This window comes from Leptonychotes weddellii, chromosome 1 (genome assembly GCF_054177405.1).
Source record: "Leptonychotes weddellii isolate Sample4059 chromosome 1, ASM5417740v2, whole genome shotgun sequence".
Taxonomy (NCBI): Eukaryota; Metazoa; Chordata; class Mammalia; order Carnivora; family Phocidae; genus Leptonychotes; species Leptonychotes weddellii.
Genome location: NC_138369.1, coordinates 130208092 through 130233005, shown reverse-complemented (window position 1 = coordinate 130233005; position 24914 = coordinate 130208092). Strand labels below are relative to the sequence as shown.

At 49.4% G+C, this 24914-nt stretch overlaps 1 protein-coding gene across 1 annotated transcript in view; it reads right to left on the bottom strand.

Annotated features, from left to right (window-relative positions):
- Positions 1-11833: 11833 nt before the first annotated feature.
- ITGB5 (integrin subunit beta 5) overlaps positions 11834-24914 on the bottom strand; it is a 103082-nt gene continuing 90001 nt past the window's right edge. Inside the window, exons 11-15 of the mRNA XM_081814949.1 lie at positions 22452-22674; positions 18284-18387; positions 14690-14809; positions 13217-13383; positions 11834-12576 (exon numbers count right to left, since the gene is read on the bottom strand). Coding sequence (XP_081671075.1) covers positions 12481-12576; positions 13217-13383; positions 14690-14809; positions 18284-18387; positions 22452-22674 — 710 coding nt within the window. The 3' untranslated portion in view covers positions 11834-12480. The remainder of the gene's footprint in view (positions 12577-13216; positions 13384-14689; positions 14810-18283; positions 18388-22451; positions 22675-24914) is intronic.

The following is a 24914-nucleotide window of genomic DNA, read 5'->3' as shown; positions in this document are numbered from 1 at the left end:
TCAGACTGATACTGATTAGGCAATCACAGTTCTGCGCGCGTTGGGGTCTTTCGTATTTAAGCATTTCCCCCCATCCCTAGATCAGACTTTTTTGATTTTGATTAATTGCTGTAACACAAAAATTTTAAGGCCTCAAAAGGCTCAAACCAGGACAGTATTTCATGTGTCCTTTATTCTGTGTCTTATGTGATGCCCAAATAATATTTAGATATTAGCTATTCTCCTTCCCTACTTAAAAGTGATAGTACAGGTATCCAGAGGGAGGAGGAGGGGAAGAGGAAAGTAGCTGTAAGCCTGGAGCCAGTGTCTGGTTTTCATCTCACCCAAGCGTGAGGCACCCTCACTCACTTCCCCACCGAGGCAGCACCTGTGGACCTCTGCTGCACCCTTCACGCCTTCCTCTTGCCCGCCTCGGATTACAAGTAGACAGGCTGCTTTTTCATTTCCTTAAAAAGACAGCAGTTCCAAGACCTCTAAGGTTCCATTTGAAGGTTTGCCCAGGATCCTGCCTAATTATCCCAACGGTCATGGACAGGGAAGTCTGCCTTCACTAGAAAGACAGAGAAAGCCCAGCCACAGAGTTGACATTGTTATCAGCAGGTCTGGGTTTCTGCTGAGGGGAGGGCAGGGACATCCACCTACCCAGGCCCCACCTTCATGCACGTACCCTAACCAGCGGAGCGGCCCTTCTCCTCTGCTCCCAAATACACGATTTCTCCCACCAGTTCTTCTGAGTTTCTGGATGATCCCTCTTCTCCAGTACTGATAGAGATTTCCCCCAATTCTATATATTTCTTTTGTCTTTTCAGGAAGCATCTTGGAGGGAGGGGGATGGGGTGTGAGCTTAGGTGAGCATTTTGAAATGGCCCCTCCTCTGCCTGTTCAAGATCTTGTTTGAGCAGGGCCATGTGGCAGTTGCAGTTGGAGGCTCTCCATCACGGCAGCCTGTGGCTAACAGGAGTCTCGGTCCTGGGATTAGCCTGTGGCTAACAGGAGTCCCGGTCCCAATTCAACCTTAATCATGTTGATGGGAGTCATCCCTAGGAAAAGCCCCCAGGGACTGTCTGAATGTCTGAAAAAAGGCACTGGAAGGTGAAGATGGCAGCCTGAAGTCACCTTTTTACTTTTTAAATTTTTTTTTTTAAAGATTTTATTTATTTGACAGAGACACAGCAAGAGAGGGACTACAAGCAGGGGGAGAGGGAGAGGGAGAAGCAGGCCTCCCGCCAAGCAGGGAGCCCGATGTGGGGCTCGATCCCAGGACCCCGGGATCATGACCTGAGCCGAAGGCAGACGCTTCACAACTGAGCCACCCAGGCGCCCCCTGAAGTCACCTTTAATGTTATTTCCTCTCAACTCCCATTCCCTTATCTCTACTGGACAAAATGGCTGATGGGTTTGTTCAGGTAAAACCTGGAACACGACCACAGGCTCTGCCGGGATCTCTGAAGAAGAGGACACAGGTGCCGGATATTGCCTCCATTAAGGTAGGTAGGAAGATGGAACAATAGTGAGGAGGCTCAGGACTTGTGGAGAAGTGGTGTGTGTGTCTACGTGCATGCGTGCGCATACACCAGAGGGTCAACTGGATTTTCCTTGCTTGGGAGGAAGTGAGGTTTCTGACAGAGACTGTCCTAGTTACTGTAATGCTGGCCCTTAGAAGTTTTAGGCCTCCTACCAACCATAGGTTTGCTGCTCTAGGAGGGTCTGCCCCACCTCTCGAGGTGTACAGAGCCAAGGGTAGACAAAAGAAAGTGCCTGAGGAAATCCAGCAACCAGGGGAGGAAAGCAAAGAAAAGCACCCGTAACAGGTGCAAGCTCCAAGAGAGCAGGGATTCACTCTTCTGTTCACTGCATAATTTTCTGTGCCTGGAATGGGGCCCAGCAAAATGTTTCTGAGTCTTCGTGAGCACAGGGCTTCTGGTGAGAAATAGTTGCCACAGGAAACATCACACTTCAGAGACCAAAATAACAAAAACAAGACCCAAGTTTTGGGAGGACTTAAATAATTTTAGTTTTGAATTTGAAAGTGCGATGGGAAGTTTAAAGATGGTATATGATACTGAGAACTACATTCATGGGCTGGAAGATCAAGTGGAAGAAATCATAAAAATTCAGAACAGACACAAAGAAATGGAAATAGTAAGGGAGTAGATGAGAGCCATAGAGGACAGATGCATGAATAAAAGACGACATTCTGGGAGGAGACGAAATCATTTTAGGAATAACTCACAATTTCTAGTTTGAAAAAAATACTTGAGTTTGCAGATTAAAAGAGCCCACTAAATTCTAGGCAGGAGCTAGGGACAAAGGCATAGGCTTAGGCATATCCTATAAAAATTATTGAACTTCAAGGATAAAGATTTAACCAAAAAAATGAATCAGACTAGTAGCAGACTGTCATCTGTAACACCAGAAGCCTGGACACAGGTAGTGACACATACAGCCCCTGAGAGGAGAGGGCAGTCATAACCATTAATCCTGAGAATTAGACAAAATGGTAAGATATGGGAATATGTCCCAAATGAAAGAACAAGACAAAAATCATAGTAAAAGAGCTAAATGAAATGGAGATAAACAATATGCCTGATAAAGTAATGGTCATAAAGATACTCACTGGACTTGAGAAGAGTATATGAACTCAATACTTCAACAAAGAAATAGAACATATAAAAAAAGCTGAAGAATTCAATAACTGAAACTTAAAATACCCTAAAGTGAATCAACAGCAGATTAGATGATGCAGAAAAACAGGTCAGGGATCTGGAAAACAGGAAAGCAACTAAGCTGAATAGCAAAAATAAAAAGGTAATAAAAAAATGAGAATAGGTTAAGGGAACTCAGTGACACCATCAAGTGTAATAACATTCACATTATAGGGATCCTGGAAGGAGAAAAGAGACAAGAGGGCAGAAAATTTGAAGAAATAATAACTGAAAACTTGGGGCGCCTGGGTGGCTCAGTTGGTTAAGCGACTGCCTTCGGCTCAGGTCATGATCCTGGAGTCCCGGGATCGAGTCCCACATCAGGCTCCCTGCTCAGCAGGGAGTCTGCTTCTCCCTCTGACCCTCCTCCCTCTCATGCTCTCTGTCTCTCATTCTCTCTCTCGCAAATAAATAAAAAAAAAAAAAAAAAAAAAACTGAAAACTTGTCTAATCTGGGAAAGGAAACAGACATCTAGATCAAGGAAGCACAGAAATTAACCCAAGGAGGTCCACCCCAAGACACATAATAATTAAAATGGCAAAAAATAGTGATAGAGATTTTTTAAAGCAACAAGATAAAACGGTTACATACAAGGGAAACCCCATAAGGCTATCAGTTGATTTTTTAACAGAAACTTTGCAGGCCAGAAGGAAGTGGGATGATATATTCAAAGTATTGAAAGGAAAAAACCCAATAACCAATACTCTACACCCAGGAGAGGTAAAGATTTTCCCAAACTAACAAAAGCTAAAGGCATTCATCACCACTAAGCCAGTCTTAAAACAAACATTAAAGGAGATTCTTTAAGTGGAAAGAAAAGGCCATAACTAGAGGAAAATCATGAAAGAAAAAACTTCACAGGTAAAAGCAAGCTTATAGTAAAGGTAGATTAACCACTTATAAAGCCAGTGTGGAGGTTAAAACATTGAAGTAGTAAAATCATTTATACCCACAAAAACTAGTCAAGAGATACACAAAATAAAATGTAAAAGGTGACATACATAGAACATGGAGGGGGGAGTAGAAGTTTGGTGCTTTTCGAATGTGTTAGAACTTAAGTGACCATCAACTTAACACAGACTGCTATTTGCATAAGATGCTGTATGTGAACCCAATGGAAACCACAAATCAAAAACCTGTAATTGGGTGCGTGGGTGGCTCAGTTGGTTAAGTGTCCAACTCTTGGTCTTAGCCCAGGTCTTGATTTTGGGGTCGTGAGTTCAAGCCCCACATTGGGCTCCACACTGAGTGTGGAGCCTACTTAAACAAAACACCCTGTAATAGACACACTAAAAATAAAGAGAAAGGAATACAAGCAAAACACTCACATAAGCCATCAACCTCAAGGGAAGAGAGCAGAGATAAAGGAACAGAGAAGAGCTACAAAAACAACCTGAAGAGAATACAATTAACAAAACAGCAAGAAGTACATACCTATCAATAATTACTTTAAATGTAAATAGACTAAATGCTCCAGTCAAAAGACAAAGAATGACTGAATGGATTAAAAAATAATAAGACAATAAGACCCATCTACATGTTGCCTACAAGAGACTTACTTCAGACCTAAAGACACATACAGACCGAAAGTGAAGAGATGGAAAAAACATAAGCAGAGAGCCAGGGTAGCAATACTTAGATCAGACAAAATAGACTTTAAAACAGACTGTAACAAGAGACAAAGAAGGGCATTATATAGTGATAAAGGGATCAATCTAACAAGCGGACATAACAATTATAAATATCTATGCATCCAAACTGGAAGCACCTAAATACTTGAAGCAAACAATGAACAAACATAAGGTAGAAATTGATAATAGTATAGTAATAATAGGGGACTTTAACACTCCACTTACATCATGGATACATCATCCAGACAGAAAATCAGCAAGGCAACAACGTCTTTGAACAACACATTAGACTAGATGGACCTAAATATATAAAGAACATTCTATCCAAAAAAAAGCAGAGTATGCATTCTTTTCAAGTGCACATGGGACATTCTCCAGGATAGATCACATGTTAGGCCATAAGACAAGTCTCAATAAATTTAAGGTTTAGGTCACACCAAGCATCTTCTCTAACCACAACAGTATGAAACTAGAAATCAATTACAAGAAAAATCTGGAAAAAACACATGGAGGGTAAACAACATGCTACTAAACAATGCGTATGTCAAAGAAGAAATCAAAAAGGATATAAAAAATACATGGAGACAAAACACAGTAATCCAAAATCTTTGGGACACAGCAAAAGCAGTTCTAAGAGAGGAGTTTATAGTGATAGGCCTATCTCAAGAAACAAGAAAAATCTCAAACAACCTAACCTTATACATAAAAGAACAAGAAAAATAATAACAAAGCCCACAGCTAGTAGAAAAGGAAGGAAACAATAAAGATTAGAGCAAAAATAAATAGAGACCAAACAAAACAAAATAATGAAATCAAGGGCTGATTCTTCGAAAAGATAAGCAAAAATCAATAAACCTTCATCCAGACTCATCAAGGAAAAACAAGAGAGGACTCAATATCAGAAATGAAGGAGAAGAAATAACTGTGACACCACAGAAATACAAAGGACTATAAGAGACTACAACAAAAAAATTATATGCCACAAATTGGACCACCTAGAAGAAATGGATAAAGTTCCTAGAAACATACAGCCTTCCAAAACTGAATCAGGAGGAAATAAATTTATTTTTTAAAAAAGATTTTATTTATTTATTTGAGAGAGAGAGTGTGTGAGCAAACATAGGCAGGGGGAGCAGCAGGAGCAGCAGACTCCCCGCTGAACATGGAACCCTGAGAGGGGCTCAATCCCAGGACCCTGAGATCATGACCTGAGCCACCCAGGTGCTCCTAAAAAATTTAAATAGACTTATTACTAGTAATGAAATTGAATCTGTAATCAAAAAAGTTCCAACAAACAAAAGCTCAGGACCAGATGGCTTCACAGGTGAATTCTACCAAACATTTAAGGAAGAGTTAATATGTATTCTTCTCAATGTATTTCAAAAAACAGGAGAAGGAAAAATTCCATATTCATTCTGTGAGGTCAGCATTACCCACTGCCAAAAACAACAATAAAACCAAAAACCAATGAAAAAAGATACAAAATTCTCAACAAAATATCAGCAAAATGAATTCAACAATACTTTAAAATACCATTCACCATGATCAAGTGGGATTTACCCAATGCAGGAGTGGTTCAATATTCACAAATCAATCAACATGATATATCGCATTAGCAAGAGGAAGGATAAAAAAACATGATCATCTCAGTAGATGCAGGAAAAGCATTTGACAAAATACATTCATGATAAAATTCTCAACAAAATGGGTTTAGTGGAAACATACTTCAACAAAACAAAGGCTATATATGGAAAACATACAGCTAACATCATACTCAATGTTGAAAAATGGAAAGCTTTTCCTCTAAGATCAGGAATAAGACAAGGATGTCCACTTTCATCACTTTTATTCAACATAGTACTGGAAGTCCTAGCTGCAGCAATCAGACAAGAAATAAAAGGCATCCAAAATGGTAAGGAAGAAATAAAACTGTCACTCTCTGCAGATGATGACACCATATGTGTAGAAAACCTAAAAACTCCACCAGAAAAACTATTAGAACCTATAAATGAATTCAGTAAGGTCGAAGGATACAAAATTAATATACAGAAATCTGTTGCATTTCTATACACTAATAATGAAGTAGTACAATGAGAAATTAGGAAAACAATCCCAATTGCGCCCCCCCAAAAATTAAATACCTAGGAATAAATTTAACCAAAGAAGTGAAAGAAAACTAGGACACTGGTGAAAGAAGTTAAAGATGATACCAACAAATGAAAAGATATTACATGCTTGTGGTTTGGAAGAATTAATATCATTATAAAGTTCCTACCACCCAAAGCAATCTACGGATTCAAAGCAATCCCTATCAAAATACCAAAATTTTATCAAAATCCTAAAATTTGTGTGAAATCACAGAAGACCCTGAATAGCCAAAGCAATCCTGAGAAAGAACAAAGCTAGAGGTATCACAATCCCAGATTTCAAGATATACTACAAAGCTGTAGTAATCAAAACAGTATGGTTCTGCCACAAAAACAGACACACAGATCAATGCAACAGGATAGAGAGCCCAGAAATAAACTCATGCCTATATTATCAATTAATCTACAACAAAGGAGGCAAGAATATATGATAGAGAGAAGAAGAGTCTTTTCAATAGGTGGTGTTGGGAAAACTGGACCACGTTCTTCTACCATATACAAAAATAAACTCAAAATGGATTAAAAACCCAAATGTGAGGTCTGAAACCATAAAACTCATAAAAGAAAACATAGGCAGTAATCTCTTGGACATTGTCCTTAGCGACCTATTTATGGATGTCTCCTTGGGCAAGGGAAATAAAAGCAAATGTGAACTATAGAGACTACATCAAAATAAAAAGCTTTTGCATGGCAAAGGAAACCATCAACAAAATGAAAAGGCAACCTATAGAATGAGAGAAGATATTTGCAAATGATATATCTGATAAGGGGTTAATATCCAAAACTCATGCAGCTCAAAACCAAGAAAAACAAACCATCCTGATTAAAAAGTGGGTAGAAGCCCTGAATAGACATTTTTCCGAAGACCTACAGATGGCCAACAGACACATGAGAAGATGCTCAACATCACTAACCATCAGGGAAATGCAAATCAAAACCACAGTGAGATACTACCTCACACCTATCAGACTGACTAGTATCAAAAAGACAAGAAATAACAAGTGTTGGTGATTATGTGAAGAAAAGTGAACCCTACCTACAGTGGTAGGAATATAAATTGGTGCAGCCACTGTGAAAAATAGTATGGCGTTTCCTCAAAAAAACAAAACAAAACCTAAAAGTAGAAATATATGATCCAGTCATTCCACTTCTGGGTATCTATCTGAAGAAATGACAACACTAATTTAAAAACTAATTTAAAAAGATCCATGCACCCCTATGTTTACTGCAGCATTATTTACAATAGCCAAGTTATGGAAGCAACCCAAGGGCCCATTGATAGATGAACGGAGAAAGAAGACATGGCGTGCGTGCGTACACGCACACACATATACAATATTACGCAGCCATAAGAAAGAATGAGCTCTTGCCATTTATGACAACATGGATGGACCTAGAGGGTATTGTGCTAAGTGAAATAAGTCAGACAGAGAAAGACAAGTACCACATGATTTCACTTACATGTGAGCTCTAGGATAAGAAGTCAGTCACACGCTTTCCAGAAGGTGCCGTGAGGAGGAAAGAGCATCAAAATAGAGAAGGGGTCCCTGAGCTGGGGTCTCCCTTGCCAACCCTCTCACCCTGGGGGTGACTGACCTCAATTTCATCCTTTGTAAAACGCAGAACTGCCTTCCCTGAACACCCTGTGGGCCTACTGTGAGGGCCAAGTGAGGAGGAGAGGCTGCTTTTAGTCTCAGGGGTTTGCTATTCTAAGCAGGTTAAGACCAACAAAGCTTTAATTGGTGAGCCTTCTAGGGTGTTTCTGGAGTAAAACTAAGATGGTAAATGGTAACCAGTTGCTCTGATAAGTAGGTCAGGCTTTTTGGTACGTTACCTATTTACACATTTACATGCATTATTCTGACAAGGAGTCGGTAGCATTTGCCAGAACGCTGAAAGGGTCCACGACACAAAAAGGTTAAGTATCCTCCTACCCTAGAAGGTTGGGGCTTATGGTTACTTACAGTTTAGATCTTGCCTTTATGCAACAAGAACTGGAGGCCCTTAAGATGAAGGAATGATACAGCAGGACATGGTCAGAAGGATCTAAAAGCATGTGTGGAGAGGGGAAACGGGGTGAGGGCTGAGCAGGGGGCGGTGGAGGGGACAGTTCAGGGGAGAGATCAAGATCTCAGTAAGAATTAAAGGTAAGTTATATTTTGTTGCATTTAGTTCCCAGCTTCCTGACAATCAAGATACCAAACAGGCCCGACCCTGCAGGTCCCATCATATGACAAAAGGAAGCATTAGAACTTCCTGGCATTGAACTCTTAAGAGAAAGAAACCGGATACGAAGAGTACTCATACGAGTACGTATACCTATACGTATATGTATAGATATCATATACATACTTAAATTTGGAACTCTGTCCAAGAGTTCCTCCCAAGGCTGCGAGCTCAGCTGGAGGGGTGCTGGTAGCTGAGAAGGAGGGTTCTTTTTTTTTTTTTTGACAGAGACACAGCGAGAGAGGGAACACAAGCAGGGGGCAGTGGGAGAGGGAGAAGCAGGCGTCCTGCTGAGCAGGGAGCCCGATGCGGGGCTTGATCCCAGGATTCTGGGATCATGACCTACGCCGAAGGCAGACGTTTAACGACTGAGCCACCCAGGCGCCCCTAGAAGGAGGGTTCTACAAACAGGGCTCTCTCCACCAGCACCACCACCTCTCACCCTCTGGCCTCCCTGCACTTCGCATCCTGCCCCCCAGGGTCTGAGGCCTGAACATTGGGAGCCCTGAGCTGGGGGAGGACAGAAGCTAGGTGAGACAAACCGAAGGAGCCCTCCTCAGCCACTGGCCCCAGTGAGAGGGACCAGAGGGCCCGCTTCACAGCCACGCTGAAAGCCACAGCCGAGCGCCTGCTACTCCGCCAGCCTCAAGTGCGCCCCGTCCCTGCCCGCATCTCCGGCGCTGGCTCAGCACACCCCTCCCAGGGTCCCTCAGCGCCTCAGACACACGGGTCCAACCCTTACCTCCTCCTGAGTGTCAGCCGAGCACTGTCAGCTTCCTCCTCTCACTGCCCCCTCGCAGCCAGTCGCCAAGCAAGTCACAGCACCCCAGCTGCCCTTCTCAGAAGCAAGTGGGAGCCTACACGCGGGGAGACGCTCTGGAGAGAGGGAGGAGCTAGCCAGTTAACAGGTGATCCTTGAACAGAGAGAAAGGCCCCTCTTCCCCTCCCATTTCCCCCATCTGTTTGCTGGCACCTGAAATCCATCCCGAGTTTCATGATAATCAACCTCAAGCTATGATCCCAATTAAACAAAGTTAAAAAACACATCTCTTCCCCCACAAAGAGGTGGCTGTTACTTTAGTTTGACTAAGAACTAGTCAACCAAGTGGAATGAGGGTCCCTGGTCCTTTTAAAGAGAGCGATAGTCACATCCTAATTTGGTTAAAATTATATATATATATGCATAGAAAAAACAGACTGAAGTCACACACAAAAAGCTGGAGTGGTTACCCTGCTTGCTATGATTATAAAAGATTCTCTCTTTATGATATCTTTATTTTCCACTTTTCCCATATATTACTTTTGCAATTTGAAAAAGTTGTTCAAAATCAGTTAATCAAAACAAGTACCATTTGGAAACCGGTGTATTAAATCACTATAGATGAATTACAAGGCAAATAGCCCCACCCCCCCTCTTTCCAACAAGTGCATCCCTGACCATCCTTCCAGATACAAGGAAAGGCTTTTCCAGAGACTGCCAGGTGCCCCTTGCTAGTCCCTCTGCCATCATTAGAACTCGCATCGCGTGCTTCCAAAGCGGCAGGAAGGGTAGTGTCAGTCTGCCCACGGTTTGAGAGCCCCTGCTCCATTATTTGTGTCCATGGAGGAGTGCTGGTGGTGATGGGGCGGCAGTGAAAGGAATAAGAGAATCACACGTTGGGGCAGAATCTCAGGGGGCCGGTCTCCCAACTGCTAGTCCCAGGAGCGCCCAGCAGAGGGCAGCAGGGCACTGTGAGCAGTTGGCGCGGGGCGGGAGGGTGGGGGTCACAGATGAAATCTCCTAACTTCTGTCAGGTGGACGCCAGGAGCAGAGAGTCCTTTAGAGTCTGTGGCTCAGGAACTGCGCGCCCTTACAGAGCCGCCTGATAGAAAACAAGCCTTTGAACAAGTTAACGATTTGTCTCCAGGTAAACCCACAATTAAACAGAAGAGAAACCCAGTTTCTTCCCAAACTGTATTTTTCTTAATTTAGTCTCAAAGCCACTGTTTTATTTATCTCTTTTATATATTTACTTACATTTGCTTTATTACAATATAGGTTTTAAGGCAGCTTCACCAAGTCACGAGGTCTGTTTCACCCTAATTACACAGAACAAAGGAAACTCAGAATCCGTTCGTATTTGCCCCAGGTAAGAGGCCTTGTTTACCGACAGGCACTTGTCTCCCTCCGTGTTTGCCAAAATGAAGGCAGGGAAATCGGTCCAAGGCTGAGGACAGATAAATTTGGAATGAAAGCCTAACAGCCTTGACGTGATGCCAAGAGCAGAAAAACTGATTAGTGAAAGAGATTTTACAAGAGCGAGCAGGTACTGGGAGGCCATTAGCTAACGTCCTGACCCCTGGGCAGGTGACGGCCCGTCTCACCCTTTCCTCTCACGTGGACAGGGGACAGGATCAGAGAATTTGTCCAGTCCCTTCCATCTCAGACAGGGGAACCTAAGGGCACTTCAGGGACCTACCTGCAGGAAAACACACTGAAATGGGTTTTGTGCTCTGGGCCTGGTTGGGAGGTGGGAGTTGACTGGAAGGCACTAGAAGGGAACTATTCCCCACGTGGAAAGAGACTGTGGCTGGAAGTCACATCTGGACCTTTCTCCATGTGCACAATCCATTTCCAGCCTTGGAACAGGGCAGGCAGGCCGGTAGGGTGGTTTTCACAGTTTCTAGCATGAAGCTCTTTCTTTTTTTTTTTTTTTTTTTTAAAGATTTTATTTATTTATTTGACAGAGAGAGACACAGCGAGAGAGGGAACACAAGCAGGGGGAGTGGGAGAGGGAGAAGCAGGCTCCCCGCAGAGCAGGGAGCCCGATGTGGGACTCGATCCCAGGACCCTGGGATCACGACCTGAGCCGAAGGCAGTCGCTTAACCAACTGAGCCACCCAGGCGCCCGCATGAAGCTCTTTCTTTACACCAAAACTGGGAGGGTCCAAAGGCCAGGCTTAGCTTGCCCTCGAGCATCCCAGCGGAGCCCTGTTTGAAGAGCCCTGGTCTGGACTAGTGGATTGGCTTGTGCTGGGTCCCCCGAGGAAGGACACAGCCTTTTCAACCCCCACTAGGGCACCACTTAAGACCACTTCGGATAGGAATACGCGTGTCACAGAGAGCGTCAGGCAAACACAACATCTTTTGGTTTAGTCTTTACTTTCAATCCCAAACTTTTCCCCTTTCGTTACAAAAGTACTAAACGAACACGGACAGAATTGGAAAACTGACATTTGCAACTATGCGCCTTCAGCAGGCATCTCAACAATCCCACCACCGACACACCCCTGTGCAAGGATAGATATCAGGCAGACAGTTCGCAGTAATCAGAACTATACCATAAATGCATGATCTTTTTATTTCATATAAAAAGGATCAACACGACAGAAGCCAGAGCGTGTGTTGGTTTTGCACACTCTGATGCTCCCAAGAGCCTTCTCCTCTGGCCAGGCTGGAGGCTCAGCCCTCCTGGAAGGGAGAGGCGGCCTAGGCCCCCAGCCGTGCCCGGAGATGTCGAGCTGGATGTGGTGCGGAAAGCTGAGAGCGCCAAGGTCCCGGGCCTTTTCCTGGGCTTGGAGGGGTGGCTGTCTGGCGTGGATGTGGCCGGGCAGCCAGGTGACACACTGGCCGCCTTCCGGTGCAGGGAGTGGGCTCCTGGCCCAGGCTCACGGGAAGCTGTCTGTGCTCGTCCCTCTAGGGGGCCGTGATCTAGCTGAGCGGCTGTCCAACGCATATCAGTCTCTGACTTCTCGTCAGCCCCCTCTGGTCCTCCAAGGAAAAGGAGCTGTCAGTCGACTGTGCCATTGTAGGATTTGTTGAACTTGTTGAAGGTGAAATCCACGGTGTGTGTGGAGATGGGCTTTCTGTACAGAGGGTTGGAAGCCTACAGAACACAAAAGGCAAGAGAACGTGTGTGTCCGTTCACTTGAACACACATACTCAGGGTTCGAGGCCCTTCCTCGGTCCGTCAGCCCGGAAGGCAGCCGCCTGAGCACACAGCTGGTGTCACACCTGGGAAAGACCCTCCCGGTCACGGAGCTTCTACTCTTTATCTGTGAAACGAGGGGCTGGACCAGACGATCTCGGAAGTCCCTTCCAACTTTAACAGAAACTAACTGGGGATTCAGGGGTGCTCACTGTGCTCAGTCCTTTGGGCAAGTGCAGTTTGCCAGGGGAGACAAGACTCTCACAAATAGATGCTGTAATGGACACTAACAACTTGAGGTCCTTTACTGAGTCTGCAGTCTCTCTAGGACTGTCCAGATTCTTCCTTCCGAGGCTGCGCCACGCGCCTCTACCCTATGAGGGTCCTGAGCTGGGCCTGCTGTGGGGCTCTGCACGGGGCCCCCCGTGCTCCTGGGCCGTGTGTTCTCACCATCCAGAACTGGCCACACACACCGCCTCTCAGGTTTTGTTTCCTTGATTTGAATGCCAAAGATGTTAGCGGGCCTTAAAGCTTGTGGGACCTCAACCAGACCGCTAAGCTTGACTTTTTCTCTACTTCTAGCATCCCCTTGGCTTACCATCTCATAGCGGGCCCTGGACCGCTCGCTCTGGAACTTTGCGAACTCTCTCCGGTCATGGATGGTGACAAGCAGCTTCCAGATGGCCAGGAGCGCAATCCCAATCAGGAGGATACTGCCCACCACGGCCAGGAGGATGGTTGTGGCATCCGGGGCAGTTCCACACTCTGGAGGAGACCAGGAGGCAGGGTGAGCGGAACCACCAGGAGAGCATGGCCCTGCACACTGCCCCATCCCCACCCCCACCTCAGGTCTATCTGGAGCGACACGTGTGCCTCTCTAAAAATGCCTTCCCTCTCTTCTCTTAGGTCCCACAGTGCTTCTGGGTGACCTGGGGGGGCGGGGGGGGGGTGGAAGTTTTCTCCAGTGCACATAAAGGGGAAGAGTCCAAGAGGGATGGCTCCTGTTCCAAACCACAGCAAGTCTACCTGTGGCAACACGTAGACGAGAGCCCTGGCGGCCGCCCCCCTCACTCCCACACGCCGTGTGCACTGTGTACTCAGCAGCCTCTCCCCTCATGTGAGTGCCCAGGCCCCAGCCTGGTCCAGTCTCCATTCTCCAGACTGGACCTGCCTCGGCCTTCATGTAAACGGTTTCAGGAGCAGACTGGGCAGGGAGGAGGTTTCATGAAGCCCACGAGGGCTGGGCTGGGGGCCAGCCAACATCTGTAAGCCCTTAGTGTGGCCCTTTGCAGCAGATGTGCTTATTTTCAAAGAACCGCAAAGACAGCACCTGGAAACAAAGCCTCATTCTTGCAGGCCTGCCTCCTGGGCTGGTACCACAGCATTTCCTCTGCCGCTGGCCCCGAGAAGGCACATTATGTGGTCTGGCTCAATTTGGAAAAACAGTTTGCAATGCTGTAAATTGAAGGGAGCAACCCTTTTTCTCCTCACCCCTGCCCCCCTTCCAGAGAAGAAGAAAAAGGGTCATGCTGGAAACCCTGAATACTCCAAAGCAAAAGGCCATTGGGCCCTGGGTCCAAAGCAGGAGGTAGAATTAGGGATATCCGCACGAAGGCTTGACCTCCGCAGGGGCCCAGGAGCTGAGCGCGGCCGTGTAACCCAGAGCTGCACCGGCCCTTCCCGGCGGGGGCAGTGTGGCGGCCGCTCCCCGACGCAAGCGCTGACCCGCCCGGCCGCCCTCTGCGGAAGCTGCAGCTGCTCACCGCCGTCAGCGACGCAGGTGAAGTGTGTGCTGTGGCCTCTCGTCCCCCCGAGCTCCGGCTGCTCCGAGACGAGACCCTCTAGCTCCCAAGCCTCCAGGCCGTGACCTCCAGAGCCCCACCCGCAGCGGGTCCTCAGGCGTACGCCCACCTTTCTGCCAAACTCCAGGAGCTGGGCAGGGGCGGCCTTAGACCCTCCTCACTCTGCGGCTTGGAAAGGCAGTGAGGACACAGGGCCACAAGCCCAGGGCAGGGGAAGGTGTCAGAAGCGGAGCTCCCCAGGGCAGCAGACAGAGCTGGCCCCGACCCACCTGGCTCCCTGAGGACCGTCAGGTTGGACTTCCCGCTGGGGAGCTCCGCGTAGGTGAACATCATGACACAGTCCTTGGCGGTTTTGTAGAAACAAAGCACAGCCTCTTGGTCATCTTTCACTGGAAGAAAACCAAGCAGAAATGTCTGCTCCGAGCAACCCAGTGTGCTGATGGACAGCGGGGAGCCGAGCACCTCAGTTAAGAAAGGGGGTGCAGAGAGGCATAAGGGGGAGGCTGGGCCCTTACAAGTGAGCTTGGGTTTCTCACATCAAGGATGCAGCCCCAGCGACATGAATCCCCTGAGGTGCGAGCAATCCCTGGGGAATGCAAGAGAGCGGCTCTTCACACCTCCCAAGTGTTGGCTGGGAGTGATGGGAAGCGGAAGGAGGCCCCGGCATTATGCTTGGGGCTGAGGCTGGTACGTGGAATTGCCCTGGACGTCAAAGGGACACAGAAAGGAAAGAGCCATCCCGATGCCCTGGGGGGCCCGGGCAAGAGCTCACGGTTGAGTCCACTTGGCTGAGAGCCCGCCGCGGTGGCCAAGCATCAGCCGCTATGTGCTAGGATGTAAAACTACAACGACCAAGGGTGACAAGGACGTTCGGACAAGGGTGCTGAGGGCCAGCGCTGGAGGCCAGGGCGGGGCGTGGCCACCACCTGCCACAGCCCCGCTCCTCCGCAGCCAGCAGCCCCTGCCTGGCCCCACACTGCTGTCCCACCAGCCCCCGTCCAGGCATCACCTGCACTCCAAGGCTTCTTTGGGAAAGGGTTAGACTGATTTCTAGGAGGGAAAGGGAGTAAGGAAGGGGAAGGGGACATTCGGCAGCAATGGCCAGTTGGTCCCGAGTAACTGCGGCGGGCTGAGGTTACGGCGTGAGATGCCTTTCAGCTCTCGCCTTTGCAACCCTACTGCTCAAAGGAGTCTTTACCTGGAACCAGGCCAATTAGTGTGGTCATCAAATGTGAAGGCCTGGACTGTCTCTCTCAGCCCCCACCCGTAAGCCTGGTCTGGGTGAGTGTAAGTGTATGTGTGCATGAAAAAAGCCAGGAGAGGGAAAAGGATAAACAGTGAGTCTGAGCAGACACCTTCTCATGAAGGATTTTACGAGAAGCAGCTACACATGACGGCTGAAACTGCTCCAGGGCAGGTGCGTCAGTTGGGAGCCCCAGGAAGGCAGCATCTTGTCCCTTCTGTGTGTTGCCTAGGTGGGGGCCACTGCCCCAGGTCAGCGGGCAGACCTACTGTGAGCCAGGCCTCACGTAGCAAGCAGAAGCAGCGGCAGGAAAATGGTGTGAGCCTAGACTCCGTGGGCTTCCCGCTGGGCCCCCTGGTCTAGCACAAGCCCCAGCATACAGTAGGTGCTCAATGAGCAAGGGCTGGCTGAGTGCATGACTCAACGTACTCAGGAGCCAGGATGTGGCCACAGTGGTCAGTCAAAACCAGGGGGGCAGGAGCAAGGAAGGCTACAGAGGAGGCAAGTCAGGGCCAAGATGGGAGGCTGGGGCCAAGAGCCCGCTGCAGCCGAGGTCAAGGTCGAGGGCAAGGCTACCAGCAAGGGAGCCTCAGAGGCAGAACCCCTTTCATGGTACATAGTCTTGTCCCCTTGCCCCGTCGTTTTAGATACAATGCAGGTGTTTTAGTATGTTTACAATGTTGTGTAACCATTCTTACCATCTAATTCCAGAACATTTCTATCACCCCCAAAAGAAACCCTTCCTGTTAGCAGTCAGTCTCAATCCCCTGGCAACCACCAATCTACTTTCTGTCTCTGTGTTTTTGCCTGTTTTGGACATTTCATGTAAATGGAATCATACGATGTATGTCCTTTTCTGTCTGGCTTCTCACACACAGCATAATACTTGGAAGACTCGTCCCTTTTGTAGCACGTATCAGGACACCATGTCTTGTACCACATTTTAGTTTTCCGTCATTTCATGGACATTTGGGTTGTTTCGAATTTTTTACTATTATGAATAATGCTGCTATGAACATTCACGCATAAGTTTTGGTTAACGTGTTTTCAGTTCTCTTGTGTATATACTCAGGAGTGATATTACTGAACTATGTGGTAACTCCGTTTAATCTGGGGGAGCTGCCAGACCATTCTCCAAAGTCGTGCACCATTTTGCATTGCTGCCAGAATGTGTGAGGGTTCCAACACAGGGCCACTTTGATTTGGTGTAATTACAGTGCTCCAAACCAGTTCCAAAGCCAGCCATGTGCACACAGGGCTAAGGTATGTGATCTGCATCTCTTATCCTTAGAAACTCCTCAGCCAGGACAGCAATGGCTGTGCTAGAAAAGGGATGGAGGCAGCCCAGAGACAGTGGAAAGCAGAGGTCTGTGCACCTCCGTCTGAGCCTCCTTGTGGGCTCCCACCCAGAAAGGGACTCGTAGCCATTTGTCCAGAGGCAAAGGCACAGGGATGGGTGGATGGAGTCAAACTGGAGTGGTTCAAATGAGAAGAAGCCTCAGATGCGAGCTGCTGCACCAGAGAACAGAACAAAGTGCGGGTGAGAGCTGCAGGGACAGATGTCTGCAGCGGGGACAAGAGCCAGGGTGGCACATGAGCCCAGGCGCGATCCGGGCCACATGAGAGCTCGGCCCCTTCTGCTGCCTTGCGGCATCGTGAGAGCTGCACCAGGCCGAGGCCAAACGTGGCAGAGACCCAGCAGTCGTTCATCAAACATGGTTTCCCTGCCTCCTGGGCACAGAGCTTGACTACATTTCCCAGTGACCCTTGCAGCTCAATGAGGCCAGACAGCTGAGTTCTGGCCAGTGAAACGCAGGTGGAACTCAGAGGCACCACTTCCAGGCCTGGCCCACAGAAGCGTCTCACGCGATCCCTCACTCTGTCTTCCCCCATGTGCTGATGAGTGGAGAGGATTCTAAGGACCCTGAGGAGAGTGCAACCTTCATATAGAGAGGGTCTACATTCCGGAACGACCTCACGGAAGGTCCTGCCAACCAGGAATGTCTTTAGTGGACTTGCAGTGAATGACTTACATTCTGTTAAGTCACTGAGGTCTGGGGTTTGTTTGTTATAGCAGCTAACACGACTTGTCCTAATATACCCGTATTCAGAGAGCCTGAGAGATGTGGCTAAGAAGGGGCCGGACTTGGGGCACCTGGGTGGCTCAGTCGTTAAGCGTCTGCCTTCGGCTCAGGTCATGATCCCAGGGTCCTGGGATCGAGCCCCGCATTGGGCTCCCTGCTCCGCGGGAAGCCTGCTTCTCTCTCTCTCCCACTCCCCCTGCTTGTGTTCCCTCTCTCGCTGTGTCTCTGTTAAATAAATAAATCTTTAAAAAAAAAAAAAAGGGGCCAGACTCCAGGGATGGCACAGAGAGTTATGAACAAGGTTGTACATGCAGAGGGCCTGGAACTTATGCCCTAGCACAGGTACTCCAAGTCCTCTTGGGGAGCCCCCCGTAGTCCCCAGGACCCTGACACTGTGGTTCCTAACGCAAGGCTAGAACTGCCCTGCTCCCCGCCAGGCGGCCCTGCCGATGAATCGTCCCCCCGGGGAGGAAGCCTTGAGGTGTCTGCCAAGATACAGAAGGGGCTGGCTGCCAGGGCCGCTGGGGCACACTCACCGATGGTGTCCACCCACGTGACCACCTCATCCTTGCACAGGCTGTGGCAGGTCTGGTTCTCCACCGGGCCCCCTGAGTGAAGCAGCAAGCACTCAACGCAGTCTCTTTGGAGAAGAGGGGATAAATGCGGGTGTTAGAGGTTGTGCGGTAGCTCCCCACCAGCAGCTGAGCTCCCACGGGCGCGTGGCCCGCCCTCCCGCCAGGCCTGGGCCCCTGAAGGCTCTAACTTCGTCCTGTCTTCACATTTTCGGCCTCAGTCAGTGTTTCTGCTGGCCTCTGACTGCTGTTATACGGGAAGCCGGAGGGTCTTCGGAGGAATGTATGTGAGTTTAAAGGCATGTCTGGTCTCCATGTCAAGTTGCAGGTTGGAGACCTTTCAATTTCAGACACCAGGAGCCAAACCCGTCTGCACTCTGTTGCATCCGATGCCGGAGAGGAGTCTGCCCCAAGCAGGAACTTCAGAGTGATTAAGAAATGGTGTTTTGGGCCTTGCGGAGGGGTCCTCACACCCCCTCGGCCAGTGCCTGATGCCCTCAAGTTACCCCAATTCCCTGGATGCCACTGGGAGATTCCTGCCAGGGCAGGGCCCTCAACTCTCCTACATATTAGACTCTCCAGGGGCCTTTCCAGGAAACACTGCTTCTAGGGCTTGACTACCCCCATGAGATCCACATCTCCAGGGCACAGCCTGGGCTCTGGGTTCGGCTTCACAGTGAGCACGGTAAACCACTGTCCAGGAGACCCTCAGGCACTAGCCCCTTCTCCCTCCCAGAGGAGCCTGCCTGTGAGTTGGGCTACCCCCCGTGACTTGGTCTACACTAGACTCTGGTATAGGATATAGGGTGATAGCCTCCTCCCAGGAAACCTACATTTCAACAGGTGCCTTCTGGAGAAATCGGGTTAGGGGCCAAAGAGAGACACTTTGAGCCCCGCTCCTCCCACCTCAGGTGCACAGTTTACGTCAGATATTGTCATTGTGTGAAAATGCTTAACAAAGATGCTCAATTAAGGATCAGTACTTATACTTTCCAGAGTCAAACCCAGCTCCAGATATTCCCCATCTATCTTCAGTTTACATCAGGGAGAAGATGACTCCTGAGGAGGTGGGGCCAGAGTAGCGAAGCTTTGACGAAGGGTCTGTAAAGCTTGCTGTGGTGGAGAAGGGCCCCGACCCCTCTGGGGGACGGTGGGATGGGGGGAGCACAGAACCCCAGGGAGGAGTGGGTTGGGGCAAAACAACCAGCTGTCGGTGAATTCTCAGGGACTTAGTGGGGAACCCATGGTTCCCGGTGGCCTGCAGGGGAGGTGAGCACCCCAGAAACAGGGGCTTCCTCAGGAGCCTGAGTGAGGGCCCAAGAGCCTAGTGTGCAGAGCGCAGGCGGTGACCCCACAGAGCCACAGCGACCTGGGGGACATGCCGCCTTGCTCACCCCACAGGCCCGTGGGAACCAACGAGGCTGTGTGTCTGGAAAGCTCTCTGGCAAAAATATAGAGGGATGTACAACCACAATGCACGGCCTTCATTATCATCATCTGTTTTTTTAATTCCTTGAGACTGAGGCCGGTTACTACATTTCCAGGAGAGAAACTATGGAGGGAGCACGGGAAGGGAGTCAGAGAGTACTTCACGAGGACCCCCTTTGTGTATGGGGAGGCGATGGGGCCTGGGAGAAGTGATGGCAGAGGGTCCAGCACACAGGTGCCCAGCCTCTCAGGAAGCCCCTCCCAAGTCCTCACTCCCCCTTCTGAACGCTAAGGAAGAAAGCGGGTAAGACTTAAGAATTCAGCTACCCCAGAACTGGCCAAAAAATCCCACTTTCCTGGGAAGGACTTCATGGAAACAGTGTGGAGTTACAAACAAGTTGGTAATGTTTGCCCTTCCCCTGAGGCTGGAGTCCCAGAGGGCAGGCCACTGAGACTGGGCTGGGGGCCAGGAAGGGGCGGTTTAGCTCAGGCCCTTCCTCGGGCCTCCTGGATGAACATACTGCAAGTGGCCCCCCAGCCGACCTTCCGTCTCAGGGAGGGTTCCCCGAGCCTTCCAGCTGCAACCCCGCTTGTCATTAAACCACATTAAACCACAGGACCATGTCCAGGAAACATTCCCTAATTATCCATGTGGACATATCAGTCTAACTTGTATGCTCCACGCACTGGGTTGAAACTTGTGATATACTGTAGTCATGTGTTAAAATAAGTCTGGCCTTTTAAACAAACAAGTTGCTGAGAGAGACTTTACTCAGAGAGGCTGTTAATTAAAATCAGCTGAGGCTGAGTGTGACCTCACCCGAGGTGAAGTACCGGTATGTTTGGTTAGTGCTAGAAAGTAGAGATTGGCTGTTCTGAAACTCCAGGGGAAAAAAAAACGACATAAGGCATTCAAAACCTGGTGGTTCTTGGCAAAACAGTGTAGAAAAACAGCCTGCTATCAGTCACTATCAAAGGGAATTTGTTTAAAACAACAATTGCAACTGGGCAGAGAAAGAGACAGAGGGTCATTGTGGCCCAGAGATAAAGAAAAAGGAAGAGTGGTTTCCTTATGGCATCTCCTTGCTCTCCTTGTTTCTTTGGTATTGCTTAATGGATAAGAAGTGCTATGTTTTCTAGGTCTGAAATATTTACAGCTAGGGTTGTGCCATTTTGACTAAAGCAAAGGTTGTTGGGTCTTTTAATTGACCTATGCCAAACCTACACTGACTTGTGGCTCCAGAGGAAAGGAAGAAAACGAGCTTTATCTACTTTTATTGATACCATGTGTGTTGTCCTCGTTTGCCCCCTCCCCCCCTTCACCTCATGTGCCCCAAGGACAAGGAGCACACACCTGAAAGAGTTCTGCTTCAGGCAGCCGGGGGAGGGCCCTTGCCGCCATCAAATGTGGATAATGCTATGACTCCATGCTCAGATGGCCACAGCTATTTGGGCTCCAGATCCAGGATCCTACCCTCCTTCCCTGGGATGTTTCTATTTGGATTTCTGTTATTTCTCCACTCTTAGCGGGTCTAAAGTGGATCTGTTTTTCTTCTCCCTTACTCTCCCCTGCTCTTCTCCAATTACACAAAATAAAATCTGGCCCTGTCTATCTTGTCTCTCGATCTACAGCCAGCTTTCAATTACCCACGCCTGGATTATTTGAGGCAAACGTCCAAGCAGGAGTTCTGCCACCCAGAACATTTCTGAGCAAGGACTGACCAGCAGCCACGGCGGGCTCACAGAGCATGAACTCCTTCCATTATCAGCCTGAGCCAGACATTTAGAGGGGAAATCTGCCAAAAGAAAATTGCACAGTTGCATTCCCCAGCCAGAGAGACGTCTGTATTATTATTTGTTTCTGATTATCTGTGCCCGTTTCCCTCACTCAGGCCCCTTAGCGTGGATGATGCTGACACAGCAGTTTCTCTAGCAAAATTCCAGAGAAACGGTCACTCTTGCCTTCCTGATGGCATAGCTCCTTGAAGCCCTTTAATTCCTGCGCATGCGCACTCTGGCAGAGGGCGAAGGGCAGGGCCGCCGGGAGGCCAGCCTGGGGAACGTGACCCTGTGGCTGAGGCAGCGGAGGCCCGGTGCCCGCCGTCCGGTATCTGCGTTCAGCCGCAGCACACAGCCAGTGCTCCGTGATCTCTCTAAGTGGAGCAGAAAATTCACAAGCCTCTGTGGTTTGTGTCTGGCAGGCCTTATCTAGGTCGGATGCCCTCCCATCCAATCAACCTTCTGATTCTGGGTTGTTCAAAGCCGCATGTGCCCTGCGGGCGTCCTGTAAACCGTTATTTGGGAAATGTTAATGTTGGGGAGGAGCTCCAACTCATTGGAAAAAACAGATGCATGCTAAATCCCCTTTTGAAAAACTCAATAGCACTCGAAAGGCTCTGAAAAGCCACTATTTTGGTACCAAAACCAGTTTAATTTAACTCAGTAATCTGGTAACTTCTAAATTTGGGAACAGAATAGCAATCTTGTTTTTTTGGTTCTGTTTTTATTTTTTTACAAAATCCCCATGGAACCAGCGTTTCAAAAACACTATTTTAATATGTCGTGTAGTTAACACTGAGTTACTGTTAGCAAGAGTCTCGCTCCCCAGCAAGACCAGGCAGCGGAGGCCGGCCAGCCCCAGGGCCCGATGGGCCAGAATACAGGCCTGGTCCGGGGTGAGAAGCGGGAGTGAGGGTGCCATTACCTCTTGGTGCTGCAAGCGTCTGGGCAGGTCGGGCACCTCTCACACGTCTCTCCAAAGGCTCCCGGCTCCGTGCACCGGCACTGTCCACACACGCAGTGCCCGCGGTCGCTGCAGATCTGGCCGTCTTTGGCCAGGCATGTGCTGAGGTCTGTAGAGCAGTTACAGTTGTCCCCAATGTAACCTGCGTGGCACTTGCATTCTCCACAGTGGCACTCGCCATGGCCTAAAGGGACATGCGTAGCACGTGAGCGCCTGCCTGCACAAACATATAACCCACCCCCCAGGCCCTGCCATGGGCCAGGCACTGGGGAGCCCACAGGACAGGACACAGACGGTGCCCTCCGGCGCTGTTTGGGCAGAGAGGGCCTGGCCCACAGGCCTGTGCGGCCCAGCTAGATCTGGGGCAGTGCTCCACGTTGGTTCAGAATTTGCCCAAGGGACACCACAGGACCAGGACCCCAGAGAGCTTCTTCCTGTCTCAGTTGTCATGTGAAGAATGGCCACCAAATATGTCCACATCCTAATCCCCAGAACCTGTGATTGTCACCTCCTACGGCAAAAGAGACTGCAGTTGTGACTCCGTGTAGGACTCTGGGATGAAAGCATCTCCTGGACTCTCCAGGTGGCCCCGATGCCATCACAAGGGTCCACAGAAGACAAAGACAAAGGGAGATCTGACCACAGCAGCCAGTGGTAATGGGACAACAGAAGCGAGATGCTAGCTGCTGCCTTTGAAGATGGAGGAAGAGGCCAGAGAGCCAAGGAATGTGAGGAATGCAGCTCTAGAAGCTGAAGAAGGCAAGGAAATGGATCCTCCCCAGAGCCCGGGAGGGAGTATGGCCCTGCCAACACCATGACCTTAGCCCTGTGGAAGCTATTTCAGACTCCGACCTCCAGAATTCAAGAGACTAAATCTGTGTTGTTGTTGTTGTTGTTTAAATCTGTGTTGTTAAAGGCCACTCGCTCCGTGATAGTTTGTTACAGCCACAGTGTGCAGTGCTGCTAAATTCTCGCTCTGGCCCCAGACCTGTAGCCCAGAGCGGGAGGATTCAGGAGCTGGGGCTGAGGGTGGCGCAGGCTAACTGAACAGCACTTGCTATATATCCATCAGGCTTCACGGCACGAACGTGAGCGGTTCCGACGACCGTGCCACGTGCAGGGACCTTTAGCACCCTCGCTCCACAGCTGATGTAGCCGAGACACAGAGATGACGTCCTGCGGAAGGCCATGAGGCAGTGGCCGTGGGGCCAGGACTCCCAGTAGGGAGTCTGACCTCCAGCACCCACTGCCTCTCGGGAGGAAAGAGAGCAGAGCAGGCCCGAGCTGAGAGGACAACCAGCTGAGGGGCACCCTGCTCTCCTTTCCAGGAGGGACCCTTTCCCCAGCCTGCAAGGGCGGGGGGGTGTGCCTCCCCTGAGGTTCTGCAGGAGCCAAGGGCAGAGGCTCACTCCGCTCAGAGGACAAGCGTGTTGAGTGTGAGCGAGTGAACGTGTGGCTCGGTGAAAAGCACGGAGCGCGCCAACTGTCAAGGGGACCAAGGGCCTGACCGCAGATTCTCGATCCTCTGCACTAACAGAGGCAGAAAGCAGTGCTATACGTGACACTTCACTTTACAAAATCTCCCTTATGCTATTATTGCAGCATGTTTTCCTTCCTGATGCTGCTTTGCTAAGGCTAAGATTAAAAGGAGCACTAATTTGCTTGACTGAGCCCCCACTTACATACCAGCAGGAGACTGGAGCGGCAGGCGATGGGTATCACACAGGTGGAGGCCTTGCATTACTCCCACACCTGAACCAGTTATCCCAGGAGTTGGATCCCAGCACCTTCTGTGAGACCACCAATGAGTGTGACCCACAATTTAGGTCAGGGCCTAATTCTAAAGAGCTTCTTCACCTGCCACTTGCTTCCCACCCCTTCTGCTCTGTCAGCTCCGTAGAGCCTAGAATCTGCAGGTGGGAGGGAGGCCATCTGGAGAGACCGAGTCTCCCAACCCTCCCGCGCCAGACAGCCTCTGCTTGCACTGGGGCTCAGAGCCACAGCCGATCCTGAGCACTCCCACTTCCCAGGCAGTGCCGAGGCATACGGCAGCCCTCTGGGAAAGGTGAGAAAAGCCAGGCCCAGGTCAGCAGGAGGCTGTGAGTGCAGCTGAACCCCCAGACGCTGGCATGTGGAGGTGAGGCCCAGGGGGGTTACACCAGGCGGGGGCGGGGGGCCGGAGGGGGCTGGCTGCGGGGCGCACAGCTCATGCATGGGGAGGCTGCACACCTCTCCTGTCACCCAGTTGATGAACAGCACGGGTTCTGAGCCTTGGCAGGCAGGAAACCACCCCCCACGGGAAGTCTTCCCGAATGAAATGGATCCAATCTGCACAACCCCTTCACTCTCCAGCCTCAGGGGTCACCCTGGTCAAGGGCCTGTTTTCAATTAAAAATGGGTCACTCTTGGGGGTAATCCCCCCCC